Source organism: Polyodon spathula, chromosome 20, assembly GCF_017654505.1.
Source record: "Polyodon spathula isolate WHYD16114869_AA chromosome 20, ASM1765450v1, whole genome shotgun sequence".
In the NCBI taxonomy this organism is placed as follows: domain Eukaryota; kingdom Metazoa; phylum Chordata; class Actinopteri; order Acipenseriformes; family Polyodontidae; genus Polyodon; species Polyodon spathula.
In genome coordinates, this window is record NC_054553.1 from 8481879 (window position 1) to 8497519 (window position 15641).

The 15641-nt window shown below is 37.3% G+C and overlaps 2 protein-coding genes across 2 annotated transcripts; one reads left to right on the forward strand and one right to left on the reverse strand.

The window, feature by feature from the left end:
* Positions 1–2521: 2521 nt before the first annotated feature.
* Positions 2522–5988, reverse strand: pin4 (protein (peptidylprolyl cis/trans isomerase) NIMA-interacting, 4 (parvulin)). Its single transcript, XM_041219628.1, has 4 exons — positions 5874–5988; positions 5314–5384; positions 4728–4847; positions 2522–3090 (listed from the first exon to the last, which is right to left on the reverse strand). Exons 1-4 carry the CDS (start codon positions 5908–5910, stop codon positions 2932–2934), a joined length of 387 nt encoding a protein of 128 aa, XP_041075562.1. The 5' UTR covers positions 5911–5988; the 3' UTR covers positions 2522–2931.
* Positions 5989–7524: 1536 nt separating this feature from the next.
* LOC121295367 (serine/threonine-protein kinase Nek4-like) lies at positions 7525–15428 on the forward strand. The gene is made up of 4 exons (XM_041219887.1): positions 7525–7709; positions 12227–13416; positions 13706–13909; positions 14371–15428. The coding sequence occupies exons 2-4, from the start codon at positions 12258–12260 to the stop codon at positions 14523–14525; spliced, it is 1518 nt and encodes a 505-aa protein (XP_041075821.1). The 5' UTR covers positions 7525–7709; positions 12227–12257; the 3' UTR covers positions 14526–15428.
* Positions 15429–15641: the final 213 nt, after the last annotated feature.

A 15641-nucleotide genomic window follows, 5' to 3' on the forward strand; every position in this document is an offset into this window, starting at 1 on the left:
TTTTTTTTTTTTTTGGAGTTCACAAAGATAACGTTTTTTGAGCTTGGTACGGTAACCTTTTCACGTCCTCGTTTGTTTAATTTTGCGCTTTTTGCTGCATTACAGCCCTTCATTAATCATTTTCTTTATTTTAAGTTTCCAGGGCATTTTGTTAACGGCACGTATGCAACACACAAACCTAAAATGTGTTTGTATTTGTTGCTGTTCTTCTAAGTTTCATAAATGCAACTGTTAATGTTAGCTACTTTTTACACAACAGTACTCGCACCATCACAATTTTTTTGCACGAAACTGGGGCTCCCGTATTCTGTAGGTGTTACAAGCATGTTTATTTGATCAAATTGTTACCGTCCTTCTCACACTTCCGTTTATTAAGATATGCGTGTTTTGTTTTTATACAGACAGACGCCATGTCGCTTTCGTAAATATTGGCACTTTTAAAAGTAGATGCAACATTTTTGTGACTAATCCCTAAAAACCTGCTGTCAATTTTTTTTTTTTTTTGGTTTGTTTTTTGCGTTTGTAACCATTTCAGTCGAAGTCTGGAGCCCTGCATCATAATTTCTCATTTCTCAGTGATTCAATGGTACAAACGGATTGATATATTACGATGGTGCTAGAGGGAGCATTGTTTTTCGAGGAATTACATCTTATACTATACCAGCGGCAAGCCTGTCGCCTACCACAAGTTAAAAACCACTGTTTTATGGAGTACTTGTAACAACAGACAAGGTCTTGAAATGCTTCTGTATAGTCGAGTGCTCAAGCCTTGCTGACACTGAACTCCAGATTAGACACAGTCAACACTGTCCAGGCTATCCTCAGTTCTCCATTGACTTACCACATTATATATATAATACAGGACCTGTCACCTCTTCTGTGTATGTTACACTCAAGCTAAACTCAGACCTTGAAACCTACGGTGTTGGGAGTGATTACTAAAAATGAATAGTGGGCCATGTTTGTAAATACAAAACTGATGGGGACCAAAGAGAAAGAGAAAAAAAAATCAGGTTAGAATCTTGCCTCAACCATTCTTTAGCAGGTATTTAAAGTGGGTCACCAATGCTTCAAAGTTGTGGGCTGGTTCAAGTGGGGGGGGGGGGGGGGGGGGGGGGGGGGGGGGGGGGTAGTTATCTGGGTGGGGGGGGGGGGGGGGGTTAGGGGGGGGGGGGGAGGGGGGGGGGGGGGGGGGTATTATTCACTTGTAAAGATGGGGGTTATGATAATGCTACTACTGTTACTCATAAATAATTATCTTGAAATGCTGAGATTTTGGTTGCAACAGTTTATGACAAGTTTCTTTAGTATCTGACAAAATGCACCAAAGCTACTTATATTTACCCTGTTGCCTTTATTTTCAATGTTGCAGAACTGTAAAAAGCATAGAGCATGCTGACCTACATCATTTTTTCTCTACAACATAGCTTTTATGTCATTGTATAAAAAACTAGAAATAGAATAACACATTGTTATAGGTGTGCTTCAAAAGGTTTAATTGAATTTAGTGGTCAGCGTAAGTTGAGTAAGTAGAGCTCTGCAGTACAGTGTGGCACTGTTCTCTATCCTTGCAGAGCTGTTATCAACTTAGATTATTACATTCTTGTATTACATTGGTTCCTTGTCTCAATAATTGCTGTAGAAAGTGTTTATTTTAAAATGTTGCCGGCTGAAATCAATCCAAGTGCAGCCTCACATGTATTGAAACACTGACAAGTAAACCCAATGTTCTAAGTTTGCATTTATAATCAATGAGATTAAACCATGCCAGACACAAACTTACACACACTCCAATAACAAATGGGGGGGGGGGGGGGGGGTGGGGTGGTAGGGGGGGGTAGTTGGGGGGGGGGGGGGGGTAGGGTATTGGGGGGGCTCAAACATACCACCATCCAAACCAGGTTATGATAATGCTACTACTGTTACTCATAAATAATTATCTTGAAATGCTGAGATTTTGGTTGCAACAGTTTATGACAAGTTTCTTTAGTATCTGACAAAATGCACCAAAGCTACTTATATTTACCCTGTTGCCTTTATTTTCAATGTTGCAGAACTGTAAAAAGCATAGAGCATGCTGACCTACATCATTTTTTCTCTACAACATAGCTTTTATGTCATTGTATAAAAAACTAGAAATAGAATAACACATTGTTATAGGTGTGCTTCAAAAGGTTTAATTGAATTTAGTGGTCAGCGTAAGTTGAGTAAGTAGAGCTCTGCAGTACAGTGTGGCACTGTTCTCTATCCTTGCAGAGCTGTTATCAACTTAGATTATTACATTCTTGTATTACATTGGTTCCTTGTCTCAATAATTGCTGTAGAAAGTGTTTATTTTAAAATGTTGCCGGCTGAAATCAATCCAAGTGCAGCCTCACATGTATTGAAACACTGACAAGTAAACCCAATGTTCTAAGTTTGCATTTATAATCAATGAGATTAAACCATGCCAGACACAAACTTACACACACTCCAATAACAAATATTTTTTTTATTTATTTGAACAGTACATTTGTTTACTGTAACATTGAATTTTGACATATTTGTATTCCACTACAATGCTTTAACAAGCATGGCCATCACTGAGGCAATGTACATAGTGGAAGGGAATTTGAAGGGAATTCTTCACCCTGGTCTTAAATGGAAGGTTTACATTTTTTTTTTTTTTTTTTTTTTTTTTAAATGAAGCATGCCAATTTATCTGCAAAAGAACAGTGTTCACATTTTCCATATATAGTCTTGTTGTTGTTGTTGTAAATGGGCTTTGAACATTTTATTAAACAATCCAAAACAGGAATGAGATCTTAAAACAAACTGTTTCTTGCACTTTTTTACTCTATTGAACCCTTCAGGTGTTCTTATCTGTCACGTATGGTTTATGGTATTTTACAATAGAAAGACAAAACATTATAATAAAATAGTCATGGTTCTTCACTTCTTTCCTTCGACCATGATGATGTGGTAGCCGAACTTTGTCTTCACCGGGGGGTCTGTGTAAACAGGTTTGTCCATGGAGCTGACCTGCAGGGCAAATGCTGCTTCTTGGAAAGGTCCTACCATTGAGCCTCTGGTCATCCAGCCAAGATCACCCTACCAAACAGGAAAACCCTTTGAGGTTCAATTGTGACTCCCTTTTTAAAATGATTAAAATGACACTAGGTTTGTGAACATTTCACAGACCATCTGAACAAGGAAACATACTGTACTTTATACAAAACTCTACTGTGTCACATCGGAGGCTGGGTGCAAACTGGCTGCCATGCACGCTAGAGTCCTGCACGGGTCCGATTTTTACAACCTGCTTCCGACCCGGACCTGCTGCTACAGGATCCGACCCGAACTCGCAACCCGCTGTAACACTGTCTTCTTACCCGCGACCCAACCCGCTTTAATAAGACCTGCAACCTGACCCGAAAGTGTTTGTCCTTTACCTACTGCCGGCGCCGACTGACTCTTTCCCGCTCTCATTCACACACAGATATCTCTACCATTCTCCACAGATTGAGTTTATACAATAGGCTATTCTACAGTGTGGTAGCTTTTTCTCGTGATCTGAATACATTTTAAAATGAACTAACTATCTCTATTTTTATGATTAAAAAAAAACAACAAGTAACGAATCCAGTCATGCTCATCATTTTCATTCGCTATGATTCCAAAATAATTCCACACTTCTGATTTACCTCTCGAACTACTATCCTCTACAAGATATAAACCCTGCGCTACCTTTTGTTTCACCTTGTCCACAAACATTTTTAACATCACCAAGCAGACATGATAAAAAGATCTTGCTACGTATCAAACAAGCGAGAACAACACTGCTTAGTCAGCTGACTCCTCCCTAATCGCCTCCTGCTTTAGTTCTGGAAATACTGGTACATTTACCTTCTAATAGATTATTTGGGAAAGGGATACAGATAAGTATGCTGAAAGGACAGAAATTGTCTTAGGGGATTCAAATTCAGACATGAAAAATTGTTTTTTTTGACCCGCAACTGAACCGCAAACCGCAAAAAAGTTCACAATTATAATTCTTAACAAATACATGACTTTTGAATTTCTGACAAGTAGTATTCACATACCACTGGTTTATGTTGTCCTTCTCACTTAAATGAGGGTCATAGCTCAGCCCTGCCATTCATCTGCCACTGACACCCTGCCTTGCCCTCCTGGAGTCCCTCTATCAGTCTGACAAATACAACTGTGTTACCCCCAGGGACAAACAAAAAGTAAAAATCTTCACTTGGGCCCCAGACTATAAATGGCGATTGTATTTAGTTTTGAAACTGCTTCAATGTCAATATTAAAACCACATACACATGAAAAAGTGATATATATATATATATATAGATGCACACACACAAAAAAATAACCCTAAATAGAGAGCTAGTTTACAATTACTAACAATTGTTATGTATTCACAAGCATCATCTTCAGTATGAATTGCTTATATCTCTAAAATACAAACTCATAAGAAATACAACTCACCAACTGGGTCTTTTTGTTCAAATAACCTGCAGTTAAATTGTGCACGTGGTAGACAATGTTAGATGGTTCATAAATAGTGTGTGGATATTAAGTTTTTTTTTTGGTAAAATCTTCTTGTTAACGTCATAAAATACTGCTTTGAAGGGAGATCTTAAAGAAAGGACCACGCTGGATATGAATATGCAATGATTATCCCTAGTGCTGCAGGGTTCAATTAAAGTGCACTTTCCACAACTTACACCTTGTCTGGCTTTGTCTTCACTGTACTGCGCGGCGACCTCGCTGAACCGCACACCAGACTTCACTTTCTCCATGGCTTCCATACATTTGCTATGCTTTTCACACAGGATGTGCCTGACCTATAAAGAAAGCATTGAAAAAAAGTGGGTTGTGTAACCTAACACATCAATTGTAAGCTTTACACCACAGCTAAGCCAGTCAAGTTGTTATTCTGAATAGCGTTCTCCCTCTTTCTGTATACAAAATAATAAATCAGGTTAAATTTACTTTATTTTAAAAGACCGAGAAGGCAAACCGTTTCAAAACTAAAAACGGCGACACCTAGTGGAGAAAACAAAACATGTACTGTTGCAACTTCTCACTATATATTTTTTTTCCCAGTGGGTCCTGTTTCTTGCTAAAAAAAATAAAATAAAATAACCCTTGTACATACAGCAAGTCGCCGATATCAACTAGCAAGCCGCTTTGATGAACAAACTTCTACTTATGACGAGTGTTCCAACCGTCCAAACACCTCAAAAATGTCTTTGGTAGCAGTCTGACTTATCAATTGACACATTATGGTTCTTCTGTGTTGCTATTTACCTTAACTGCAGTGCCTCCCTTTTGTGCCTTTTCCTTTTTTTCAGTGTCGCCACTTCCAGAGGCACCTCCCCCTTAAAACAATAACATACAAACCTGATGAGGCTGCTTGTACATTTACTTAAATGCACTTTGCCCCATAGCGTTTTTATTAAGATTAATATGGAACATGGGGAGGCGTTTCCTGTACTGTTGTTATCAGTAAAAATAAAACAACATTTGAAAACAAATGTCACCCCCAGTCTAAAACGTGTTAAAACAAAGCTACAACTTTAACTAAGATTTACTTGAGCAGTTCTATGGCAAGCAGGTTCAAGGGGAGGAAGCGTGAGCCCCGTCTATCTTTGTAATTGCAGAATGTAAACGATATAAACAACAAAATCGCAATGGTAACCAAACTTAAATTAATGCAATGATCTACAAAAATAGGTTAAGTTCTGATCGCCACTCATCGGCTGACGTACAATGTTGTTAAAAAATAAAAACTGGTGGTATGGCTAACTAGCCACTATCAAAAACAAAATGCATGTACTAGTATAAAACTATCTTTCAAAATGACTCACCTTTACCTCCCTTACCACCCTTACCTTTCGGTGGCATTTTTAATTTCAACGAAAGCTAACAACAGCCAAATATTCTACAAATCTGCTGCCCCCAACTCTTGAACTAAAGGACCCGACAAGGAGAAAGCTGTTCATAGATGTGAGCGAATGAAAACAACCCGAAAATCTACCAGGTGGTGGTCAACTTGATAAAATAAATATATAAAAAAATTAAATATAGTATTTAATATTGACTGTCGTAATCAAGCTTTGCTTGGTAATTGTAAATGAAATGTAACGTATGTATTTTTTTGTTTAGTCTGTTCGCTGACGTCTTTCTTCGACGTACGTAGAGAAGGACCCCTAAAGAGCACATTACGCGCACCATCCTGAGCGCAGTTAGTTTACTTGTGAGGTAGGCAGCCTCATATTTGTGTTTATTATAAACCTTGCCAAAGTTAGCCAAGTACAATAATTGATGCCTTTTAAATTACTGTTATTAATATTAGACATGATATATCGTCATGCTGTGCATAGGCCCATTATTCTCTCTATTTTTATATATTAAAAAAATTAACTGCAGCGTTCCATAGCAAACACTAGATGGTGCCAGTGAGCCACAGTAGGAAAAGCATGTTTTTTCTCTTCAGAAAAAGGCTCTTGCTTTACAGCCACAATCGGGACCTATAGCAGAACTCATTTTAATTAATGCGTCCATCTAATTAGCATAAACTGCATTATCAGTACTCAACTTTAATACCTCTCGATGATTCATTCCTTGTTTTTTACACCTTAAATTCACGAGACATTTTAACACTACACGTTGCTGTCAAAATATTCTATCTAATAACATATGATGGGGATCTATATTGGAGTTCTTGAATAATTAGTATAGTATATCCAGAACAAAAATAAGCTAAATAGTTATCAAAGAATAACGATATTCATAAGTGACAGATTTCATTAGAATTCAGTACTGGTGTAATGGATGGTACTACAGCAGTTTATATGTACCATCTTGGCCTTTCTTCATCCTCATAAAAGTACAGGTCCAGGAAGCACTGCAACTTGAATACAAATTAAACCCCGCCCTTAACCTGTGTTTAACAGGTGCATAAGGAGCCAGCAGTTGATATGTCGACTCTGAGACGTGTCGTCTCTCGTCTTAATAAACAACAATCGCAGGAACTTCTTGTATTTTACTTGGTGAAATACAATATCAACATTTCAAATGGGAAATCACGCTAACAATACGTGATGTTATTTAGAATTTGGGAATGCATATGCTCGTGCTGCAGTGCCCAGGGTTGAACAAAAATGACTTGCATATTTTTTTTTTTTTTTTTAGTATGCCTTTAGTAAAACTATATAACCTTCATACATTAAATAATCACGATGCCATGTTAAACGTATGCTCACTCCAGGTAAGATATATGTAGTATTCGTCCTGTTATTATATTTGGTTTTTAGCTTTTGTGAAACACTCGCCGTGCCACGTTTAATGAAACGTCTTAATTCTTGCTAATACTAAGTTGTTGTTGTTTTTTTCTCTCCATTTGTCAAATAATAACAAATAAAAAATAAAGCTTTTTGGGAGCGCTTGCTTTGTACATACCGGTTCTGTTGCCATGGTGGTGGAACTGGGTATAGCTGTTAAACTATTGGTAACCATGGAGATTTGGAAAAGGTTGTACAGCAGGAAATGAACTCATTTAGAATGGAAAGTGGTGTCACCTTCATATACAAATGTCCGTATAGAATCGGGTAGCATTGTTCATTTCTGCTTTTACCGAATATGATGCCACGAAGCCTGAGCAACTTGAATTTTTGGATAATGTGAGTTGATGTTTGGTCCAGGTAAGGTCTATTAGCCTATGAATACTATTCCGATAGCAGTGGTAAGACACTTGTACTGCCGACACATGGAGTGCACGAAAAAATTCCAAAGTTTAGTTCACTTTAAACCGGGCTAAATTACCGTGTTTTCAGTGGCTAAATCCTGCGCCAGAAGGATAGGGAGGGCGGAGCTAGCTTCACAAGTACTGTGTGTACTATAATGTAAACACAGGTAATAAATACTGCGGTACTGATGGAAACTATGTAAATGTACCTTGTTTCATTTACTACTGTACTACTAAATTGATGTCTTGATGCACGAACAGTGGGTGAAATTATACAGTAGTAGTTTTAATTAATTAGGCTACAGTTTACAGGACAAATCAGATGGATAAATATGGCTGTCGAGTTTATGCTGTTTTGTTTATTGTATGCTCTCTCCACTCCGTGTTTTTTGTTGTTGTTGTTGTTGTTGTTGTTGTTGTTGTTGTTGTTGGTATTGTATTTTTTTTCAACAACAAATTGTGAAAAATAGGTACTGTACAAAACTTTGCAAATAAGTAACCAATCAATGTATAATAATAATAATAATAATAATAATAATAATAATAATAATAATAATTATTCATCATCTCATCATAAAAAGAAATCTACTTTATACAGTAATCCATCATTACAAATATAATAACATAAACGATACGTTTTTCAATAATAAAACGATAACGTTAATGAATTGAGAGTTTTTTTGTGTTTTGGGTTATAATTTTGTAAAAAAAAAAAAAAAAAAAAAAAAAAAAAAAGTGTTTAAATTCATGATAATCTGACCCCTCTAACACCTGCATGTACTTAATTTAGTATTTAGCGACCAGCACTTTTGCTATTACCATGGGGATATGGTATTGCTGCAAACACCCTCATAGCATACCTTTAAATCCCATTGTAAAATCTTCAACAGTAATGACAGCACTGTATAGCGTTTCACCTTGAGGGGACAGGTGGAAAGACACAATGATATCTCCACTTGCAGACGCTTTATATTTTCAAGAGGGAAGTATCTTAAGATGTCATTTTAACTGTTTAATGTTGTTTGCAGTTATTTTCAGTTGTCCTGGGTTGTGTTGCTCCAGTATCGAGTTACTACCATTTTTCTAAATCTACCGTTGTCTGGCTTTGAGCTTGCATTGAGGTTGTCTGGGGAATCCTGTCCTGCACCAAACAGTCTTCTACATTCATTTCAAATTGTGTGACAATGTCATTTTAAAACTCTGCCAGCACCATGATTTGAATGGAATGTGGAAATCCATTCAGCCAAGTCTATGAAAAAACATACTATTTGTTGAATAGGAACATTTTTATTTGAATTTAAATAATGATATTATGTGGAGATTGGAACTAAGTTTTAGGATACCAATAATCAGTATAATAATTACAATTAATAGTGTAGCATATGCTGTCACTGTCTGGTAGATTTTCAAAGGAAGGTTCCTAGCCCAGAATAAAGAAAAAGAGACCCTCAGTGCTTAAACTAAGAGGACTATCCTTGCCTGTTCTTGAGAAATATTATTAAACATTAAACCTACATGTAATATTTAGAAGGTTTATGCGTTGCTCAAGTGAGATTCTAAATAAAAAAAAAACACGGAAGTACACAACCAATTAAAATAGAAAAATAACTTAATCAAAACACCAAAAAAAAAAACAACAAAAACGAGCCTACTACAAATGGTTTTATATACCTTAATATGGACATGTTTGTGTGTTATACAAATTTGTATTTGCGAATTATACCTGTACAACACACAATAAAATACAAAGCCATCGTATCGTAACATTTAAAAAAGACACATCATGCTTACTTCCCTTCACAATCGGAAGATGTCCAGCAGTGCCATCAGCTCAGAATTGGCAGAAAACAGTGGGACCCTGGTACACCCATCTACTGTCCGGAGAAGTCTGGTCAGAAGTGGCCTTCATGGAAGACTTGCGGCCAAAAAGCCATACCTCTGACGTGGAAACAAGGCCAAGCGACTCAACTATGCACGAAAACACAGGAACTGGGGTGCAGAAAAATGGCAGCAGGTGCTCTGGACTGATGAGTCAAAATTTGAAATATTTGGCTGTAGCAGAAGGCAGTTTGTTCACCGAAGGGCTGGAGAGCGGTACACGAATGAGTGTCTGCAGGCAACAGTGAAGCATGGTGGAGGTTCCTTGCAAGTCTGGGGCTGCATTTCTGCAAACTAAGTTTGGGATTTGCTCAGAATTAATGGTCTTCTCAATGCTGAGAAGTACAGGCAGATACTTATCCATCATGCAATACCATCAGGGAGGCATCTGATTGGCCCCAAATTTATTCTGCAGCATGACAACGACCCCAAACATACAGCGAAAGTCATTAAGAACTATCTTCAGCATAAAGAAGAACAAGGAGTCCTGGAAGTGATGGTATGGCCCCCACAGAGCCCTGATCTCAACATCATCGAGTCTGTCTGGGATTACATGAAGAGAGAGAAGCAACTGAGGCTGCCTAAATCCACAGAAGAACTGTGGTTAGTTCTCCAAGATGTTTGGGCCAACCTACCTGCCAAGTTCCTTCAAAAACTGTGTGCAAGTGTACCTAGAAGAATTGATGCTGTTTTGAAGGCAAAGGGTGGTCACACCAAATATTGATTTGACGTAGATTTTTCTTCTGTTCACTCACTTTGCATTTTGTTAATTGATAAATATAATCTATTAACATGTCTATTTTTAAAAGCATTCTTACTTTACAGCATTTTTTCACACCTGCCTAAAACTTTTGCACAGTACTGTATATATATATATATATATATATATATATATATATATATATATATATATATATATATATATATATATATACACACACACACACACACAGCTCTGGAAAAAATTAAGAGACCACTGCAAAATTATCAGTTTCTCTGGTTTTACTATTTATAGGTATGTGTTTGGGTAAAATGAACATTTTTGTTTTATTCTATAAACTACTGACAACATTTCTCCCAAATTCCAAATAAAAATATTGTCATTTAGAGCATTTATTTGCAGAAAATGACAACTGGTCAAAATAACAAAAAAGATGCAGTGTTGTCAGACCTCGAATAATGCAAAGAAAATAAGTTCAGATTCATTTTTAAACAACACAATACTAATGTTTTAACTTAGGAAGAGTTCAGAAATCAATATTTGGTGGAATAACCCTGATTTTCAATCACAGCTTTCATGCGTCTTGGCATGCTCTCCACCAGTCTTTCACATTGATGTTGGGTGACTTTATGCCACTCCTGGCGCAAAAATTCAAGCAGCTCGGCTTTGTTTGATGGCTTGTGACCATCCATCTTCCTCTTGATCACATTCCAGAGGTTTTCAATGGGGTTCAGGTCTGGAGATTGGGCTGGCCATGACAGGGTCTTGATCTGGTGGTCCTCCATCCACACCTTGATTGACCTGGCTGTGTGGCATGGAGCATTGCTGGAAAAAACAATCCTGCATTGTCAGAGCAGAAGGAAGCAAGTTTTCTTCCAGGACAACCTTGTACCTCAGAGTTGGGGACACATTGTCAGAGCAGCTGGAAAGATTTGTCTTTGTGAACGCATGAATCTTCAAGGTTGTCCTGGATAAAACTTTTGTCCTAGGAAGACGAGACTGTTAACAACAAAGAAAATTATAGGATTTTTGACGTACTTCAGGATGGGACGGATGAAGGTAAAAGACATTGCCTTTCTGACCTCGGTAATTATAAATAGTGAAAAAAATTTTAAATGAACATAATTTCTTTACACATCATTAATTTCCAATTTTTTAACATGAAATGTTCATTTTACCCATTATACACTATACCTATAAATAGTAAAATATGAAAACTGGCAATTTAACCAGTAGTCAGGATTTTTATATACTTTTATATATTTTCTAGACAAGTTCTGCCCCCTACTGTTTAAATTCTCTAGCTTTTCATTTAATCAATTGCACACATCTAACCAAACCCAGTTTTTAATCAGTAAACATTTTTTAAGATACAGAAATAAGATGTGGTTAAATTATTTAGTATTCATGTACTTTTCTAAAAATACATTTGAATTAATACATTTAAACTAAGGCCGAGTACTTAAATGTCCCCGATACGCTTCCAAACTAAAAGAAAACTTGCTTCCTTCTGCTCTGACAATGTTCCACAACTCTATATATTCATATATATTTATATGAATACCTCTATGTGGTCAAGAGGAAGATGGATGGTCACAAGCCATCAAACAAAAGAGCTGCTTGAATTTTTGCGCCAGGAGTGGCATAAAGTCACCCAACATCAATGTGAAAGACTGGTTGCCAAGACGCATGAAAGCTGTGCTTGAAAATAGGGTTATTCCACCAAATGTATTGTGTTGTTTAAAAATGAATCTAATTTTCTTTGCATTATTCGAGGTCTTATGTATTTATGCTCTTTGACCTAGAATATGTTTAGTCTAAGTTGGTAAAATAAAAAATCTAATTCAATTATGTATTTCTTCTCTTTGCCTTAGTTTGTCTAAGTTCTAAAGTCAGAAGAATGCCATGGAGATGTATGAGAAAGTTCTTACCATTGGTAGGGGGGCTAGTGCAGAAGTCTTCTTGATGAAGCATACAGAGACAAATAAGCTATTCGCAATCAAAAGGATAAAGGTAGACACCTCTCGAAAGACAAGAACCAAAGAGGCGGTTCTGCAAGAAGCTGAAATCTTGAGGAAGCTCAAGCATCCCCACATTGTTACCTGCCATCACCATTTCTTCGACTCAGAAGATGAATACATTTACATAGTGATGGATTACTGTGATGGTGGGACTTTGGATGACTGTGTCAAAGAGGGGAGAGGTTACCTTTCAGAGAACGATGTGATGAGGTGGTTCGTCCAGTTAGCAATGGCTGTGCAGTACATTCACTCTGTTAAAATACTCCATAGGGACATCAAGACGGCCAATGTCTTCTTGACAAAGAAGGGCATGGTGAAGCTTGGAGACTTTGGAATATCCAAAGTCATGAATAACACTATGGACATGGCAAGCACTTGTGTGGGGACTCCAAGCTATTTGAGCCCAGAGCTTTGTCAGGATGTACCATACAGCTCCAAGTCAGACATCTGGGCCCTTGGATGCTTGTTGTTTGAGATTTGTGCATTAAAACCTCCTTTTGATGCCAGGAACCTTATCAGTCTGTTCTATAAAATTGTAAAAGGGGAATACAGCGAAGTGCCAGAGATCTACTCTAACAATCTGCATAGTTTGATTAAAATGATGCTCAACACCCTTCCAGAGGAAAGACCGAGTGCTAGTTGCATCCTCAATGTGGCTTACGTACAGGAGCATCTTGGGAATTTTATTAAGGAACAAGAAATGCATCTAACGAGACATCTGGCTAAACCCAGTGGTGAAAGTGGGGGTGCCCAAGCGTCAATAGAACCCTGCAGCAGAACTGCCATAGCTCACAAGAAAAAAGAAAGGGAGCACTGCAGACCAAAATCAGCTCCACCATCCGTCACAGAGGAATTAAAAGAAGATGAAGAGGATGCCTGTGTGTCAGACAAGAAGGAAGAGGCTGCCAGTGTTGGAGACGAGTCAGACTATTCTGAAGACTTTGACGATCAGGATAGTCTATCTTCAATAGAGGAGCACATAGAAGAAGAATCATCTGAGTCATCCCCTGTGCAGAATGAAGACATTCCTGAAGAGCTAGAAGGTAAGGCAGCAAGGGAAGGTTCCCAACCTTTACTAATCTAATGAATACTGTTAGACTGATAATGCAGATTCTTCACTTTATAAGCCAGAAGTGGAAAAGGGGTTATAACAAGGTAATTTGAAGTCCTTGCTCCTCTTTGCATTACAAATAAACAAATGCTCAGAGGACACGCATGTTTTGTTTTGGATAATAAAGGTTACATTGAATATTATCATGCTGTGTACAGAGACATGGCAGACAGAGACAGTTCAAATTCTAAGAAAAGTATTGTCCTTTTATTTCTCACCAGTTTCTTCCGATGAAGTAGATTTGAGCGAGTACCCCGATGACTTCGAGGAGCCGGAGGAAAATGACCTCACAGAGGTTGTTAACAATGCCCTTAGTGCCATGGAGGTCACGGCAGAGAATGACGCTTTCCAAGAGGAGAGGGAGGGAGGAGAACAAGGCGGTGCGCTGTCTGCCACTTTAAAAGCACTGCGAGATAGATGTATAGGTAATGGCACAGAGCAAATCAGCTGTTCCTTTGTTTTAGTTGGTGGGAGCAGGTAAACGGTTACAAGGAGAAGGAGCGCAGGAATGTGAGATTATTATCCACTAGAACACTACAAAGAGCTACTCGCGGAAGAGATTATAGCACACTCAGGTTTATAGCAGTTTAAAATATAAACATTACCAACTAATTCTAAATAAGCAAGTGCAGGAAAAATGGAACCCGTCACACAGACTGGCTCTATATACTCCCAGATTATTATACATTCAATAATTTGACACAAGTGAATAATCGGTTCTATAGATTCCGTACTGTAAAAACACGGTGTACCTGCACGTGCTTCCGTCTCCTGTATGTTGTTAACAGGGATATGCATCCCAGTGGAGGATAATAAACAGATTAATTAAAACTGAATCTCACTCTGGGACAATTCTCCTGTAATTTATGTCAAATTGTGTTTGCAGATGATGTCGGTCAGATGCTTTATGAAGAAATCAGTTCTCATTTCCTGAAGGGTATGACTGCGATTGATTTGCAGCCCCAGTTCGAGCACAAATTGGGGCCAGACCATCTGGAGACCTGCTACCTCATCTTCAGCATGGACCAGGAACAAACATAGACTGCCCTTTTTGTAGCATTTTTAGAAAGCAGGACTTCATGTTTTCCAAAGACTGTAGTACTAAAGAACGCAATAATGGTTAATGAAGTGCTTGTTGTAAATATATTTTTTGTATAGTTTGCCATGGATTTTTGGATCTGGATCTGGTTCTCCACTTTACAGTGGGAGCTATTGCTAGTATAGGTCAGTTTGTTTTTTGTGTTAGGATTAGTAATATTTTACAGTCCACTGACCTAGGAATTAGGTTTTTTTTTTTTTTTTGTTCACTTGATGTTGCTTTGGATTCAGCGATCCTTGCTGGTTGAGAATTGGGCTGGAATAGCCTGTGCCTTAGATAATTACATTTACCAGCCTTGAAATAATGTTGAAGTTTATCATTTTAATAAGGTTATAAATATCACTATGTTTATGAAATTCTGATAATTGTACTCAACAGAAAGCTAAAAATATCTGCCTGTTTATCAGCTAAAATACAGAATTTGGCTGACTACAGTTGTTGAAGGCAATTGGTACAGTACAGTATAAACATCAACTACAGTAACAAACTAGCTTAGCCAAAGTGCCAGCTCCATCAAACTCCTACTATGGATCAAGTATCCTTTTGTATTGTTGGCAACAGGGTGGATACACAGACTAGAATAATATTAATTCAAATGTATTTTTAGAAAAGTACATGAATACTAAATAATTTAACCACATCTTATTTCTGTATCTTAAAAAATGTTTACTGATTAAAAACTGGGTTTGGTTAGATGTGTGCAATTGATTAAATGAAAAGCTAGAGAATTTAAACAGTAGGGGGCAGAACTTGTCTAGAAAATATATAAAAGTATATAAAAATCCTGTACTGGTTAAATTGCCAGTGGAAACTTTCATACCATGTAGAAGGCTGTAGCCTTGCTTTAGTAAAGTATAATCATTTTAAAATTAGACTTAGTTATACTTGTACATTTCTTTATGACAATTTTTTATTTTTTAAATATGATACATAGAATAATAGTTTTTTTTTTATATACATTTTTCAGACATTCAGTTATAGAAAATGGAAGTAGGCAGGGAAGGCTATCATGCAGTTTTAGATATTAAAAGAAACAACAATTTACATTCTGTAGGAAA

Coding starts and splice junctions, on each gene's coding strand:
- pin4 (XM_041219628.1), bottom strand. CDS start 5,910: ATGCCACCGAAAGGTAAGGGTGGTAAGGGAGGTAAAG. Junction 4,848..5,313: donor AGGGAGGCACTGCAGTTAAG/GTAAATAGCAAC, acceptor CTTTCTTTATAG/GTCAGGCACATCCTGTGTGA. Junction 3,091..4,727: donor AAGACAAAGCCAGACAAGGT/GTAAGTTGTGGA, acceptor CCTGTTTGGTAG/GGTGATCTTGGCTGGATGAC.
- LOC121295367 (XM_041219887.1), top strand. CDS start 12,258: ATGGAGATGTATGAGAAAGTTCTTACCATTGGTAGGGGGGCTAGTGCA. Junction 13,417..13,705: donor CATTCCTGAAGAGCTAGAAG/GTAAGGCAGCAA, acceptor ATTTCTCACCAG/TTTCTTCCGATGAAGTAGAT. Junction 13,910..14,370: donor ACTGCGAGATAGATGTATAG/GTAATGGCACAG, acceptor TTGTGTTTGCAG/ATGATGTCGGTCAGATGCTT.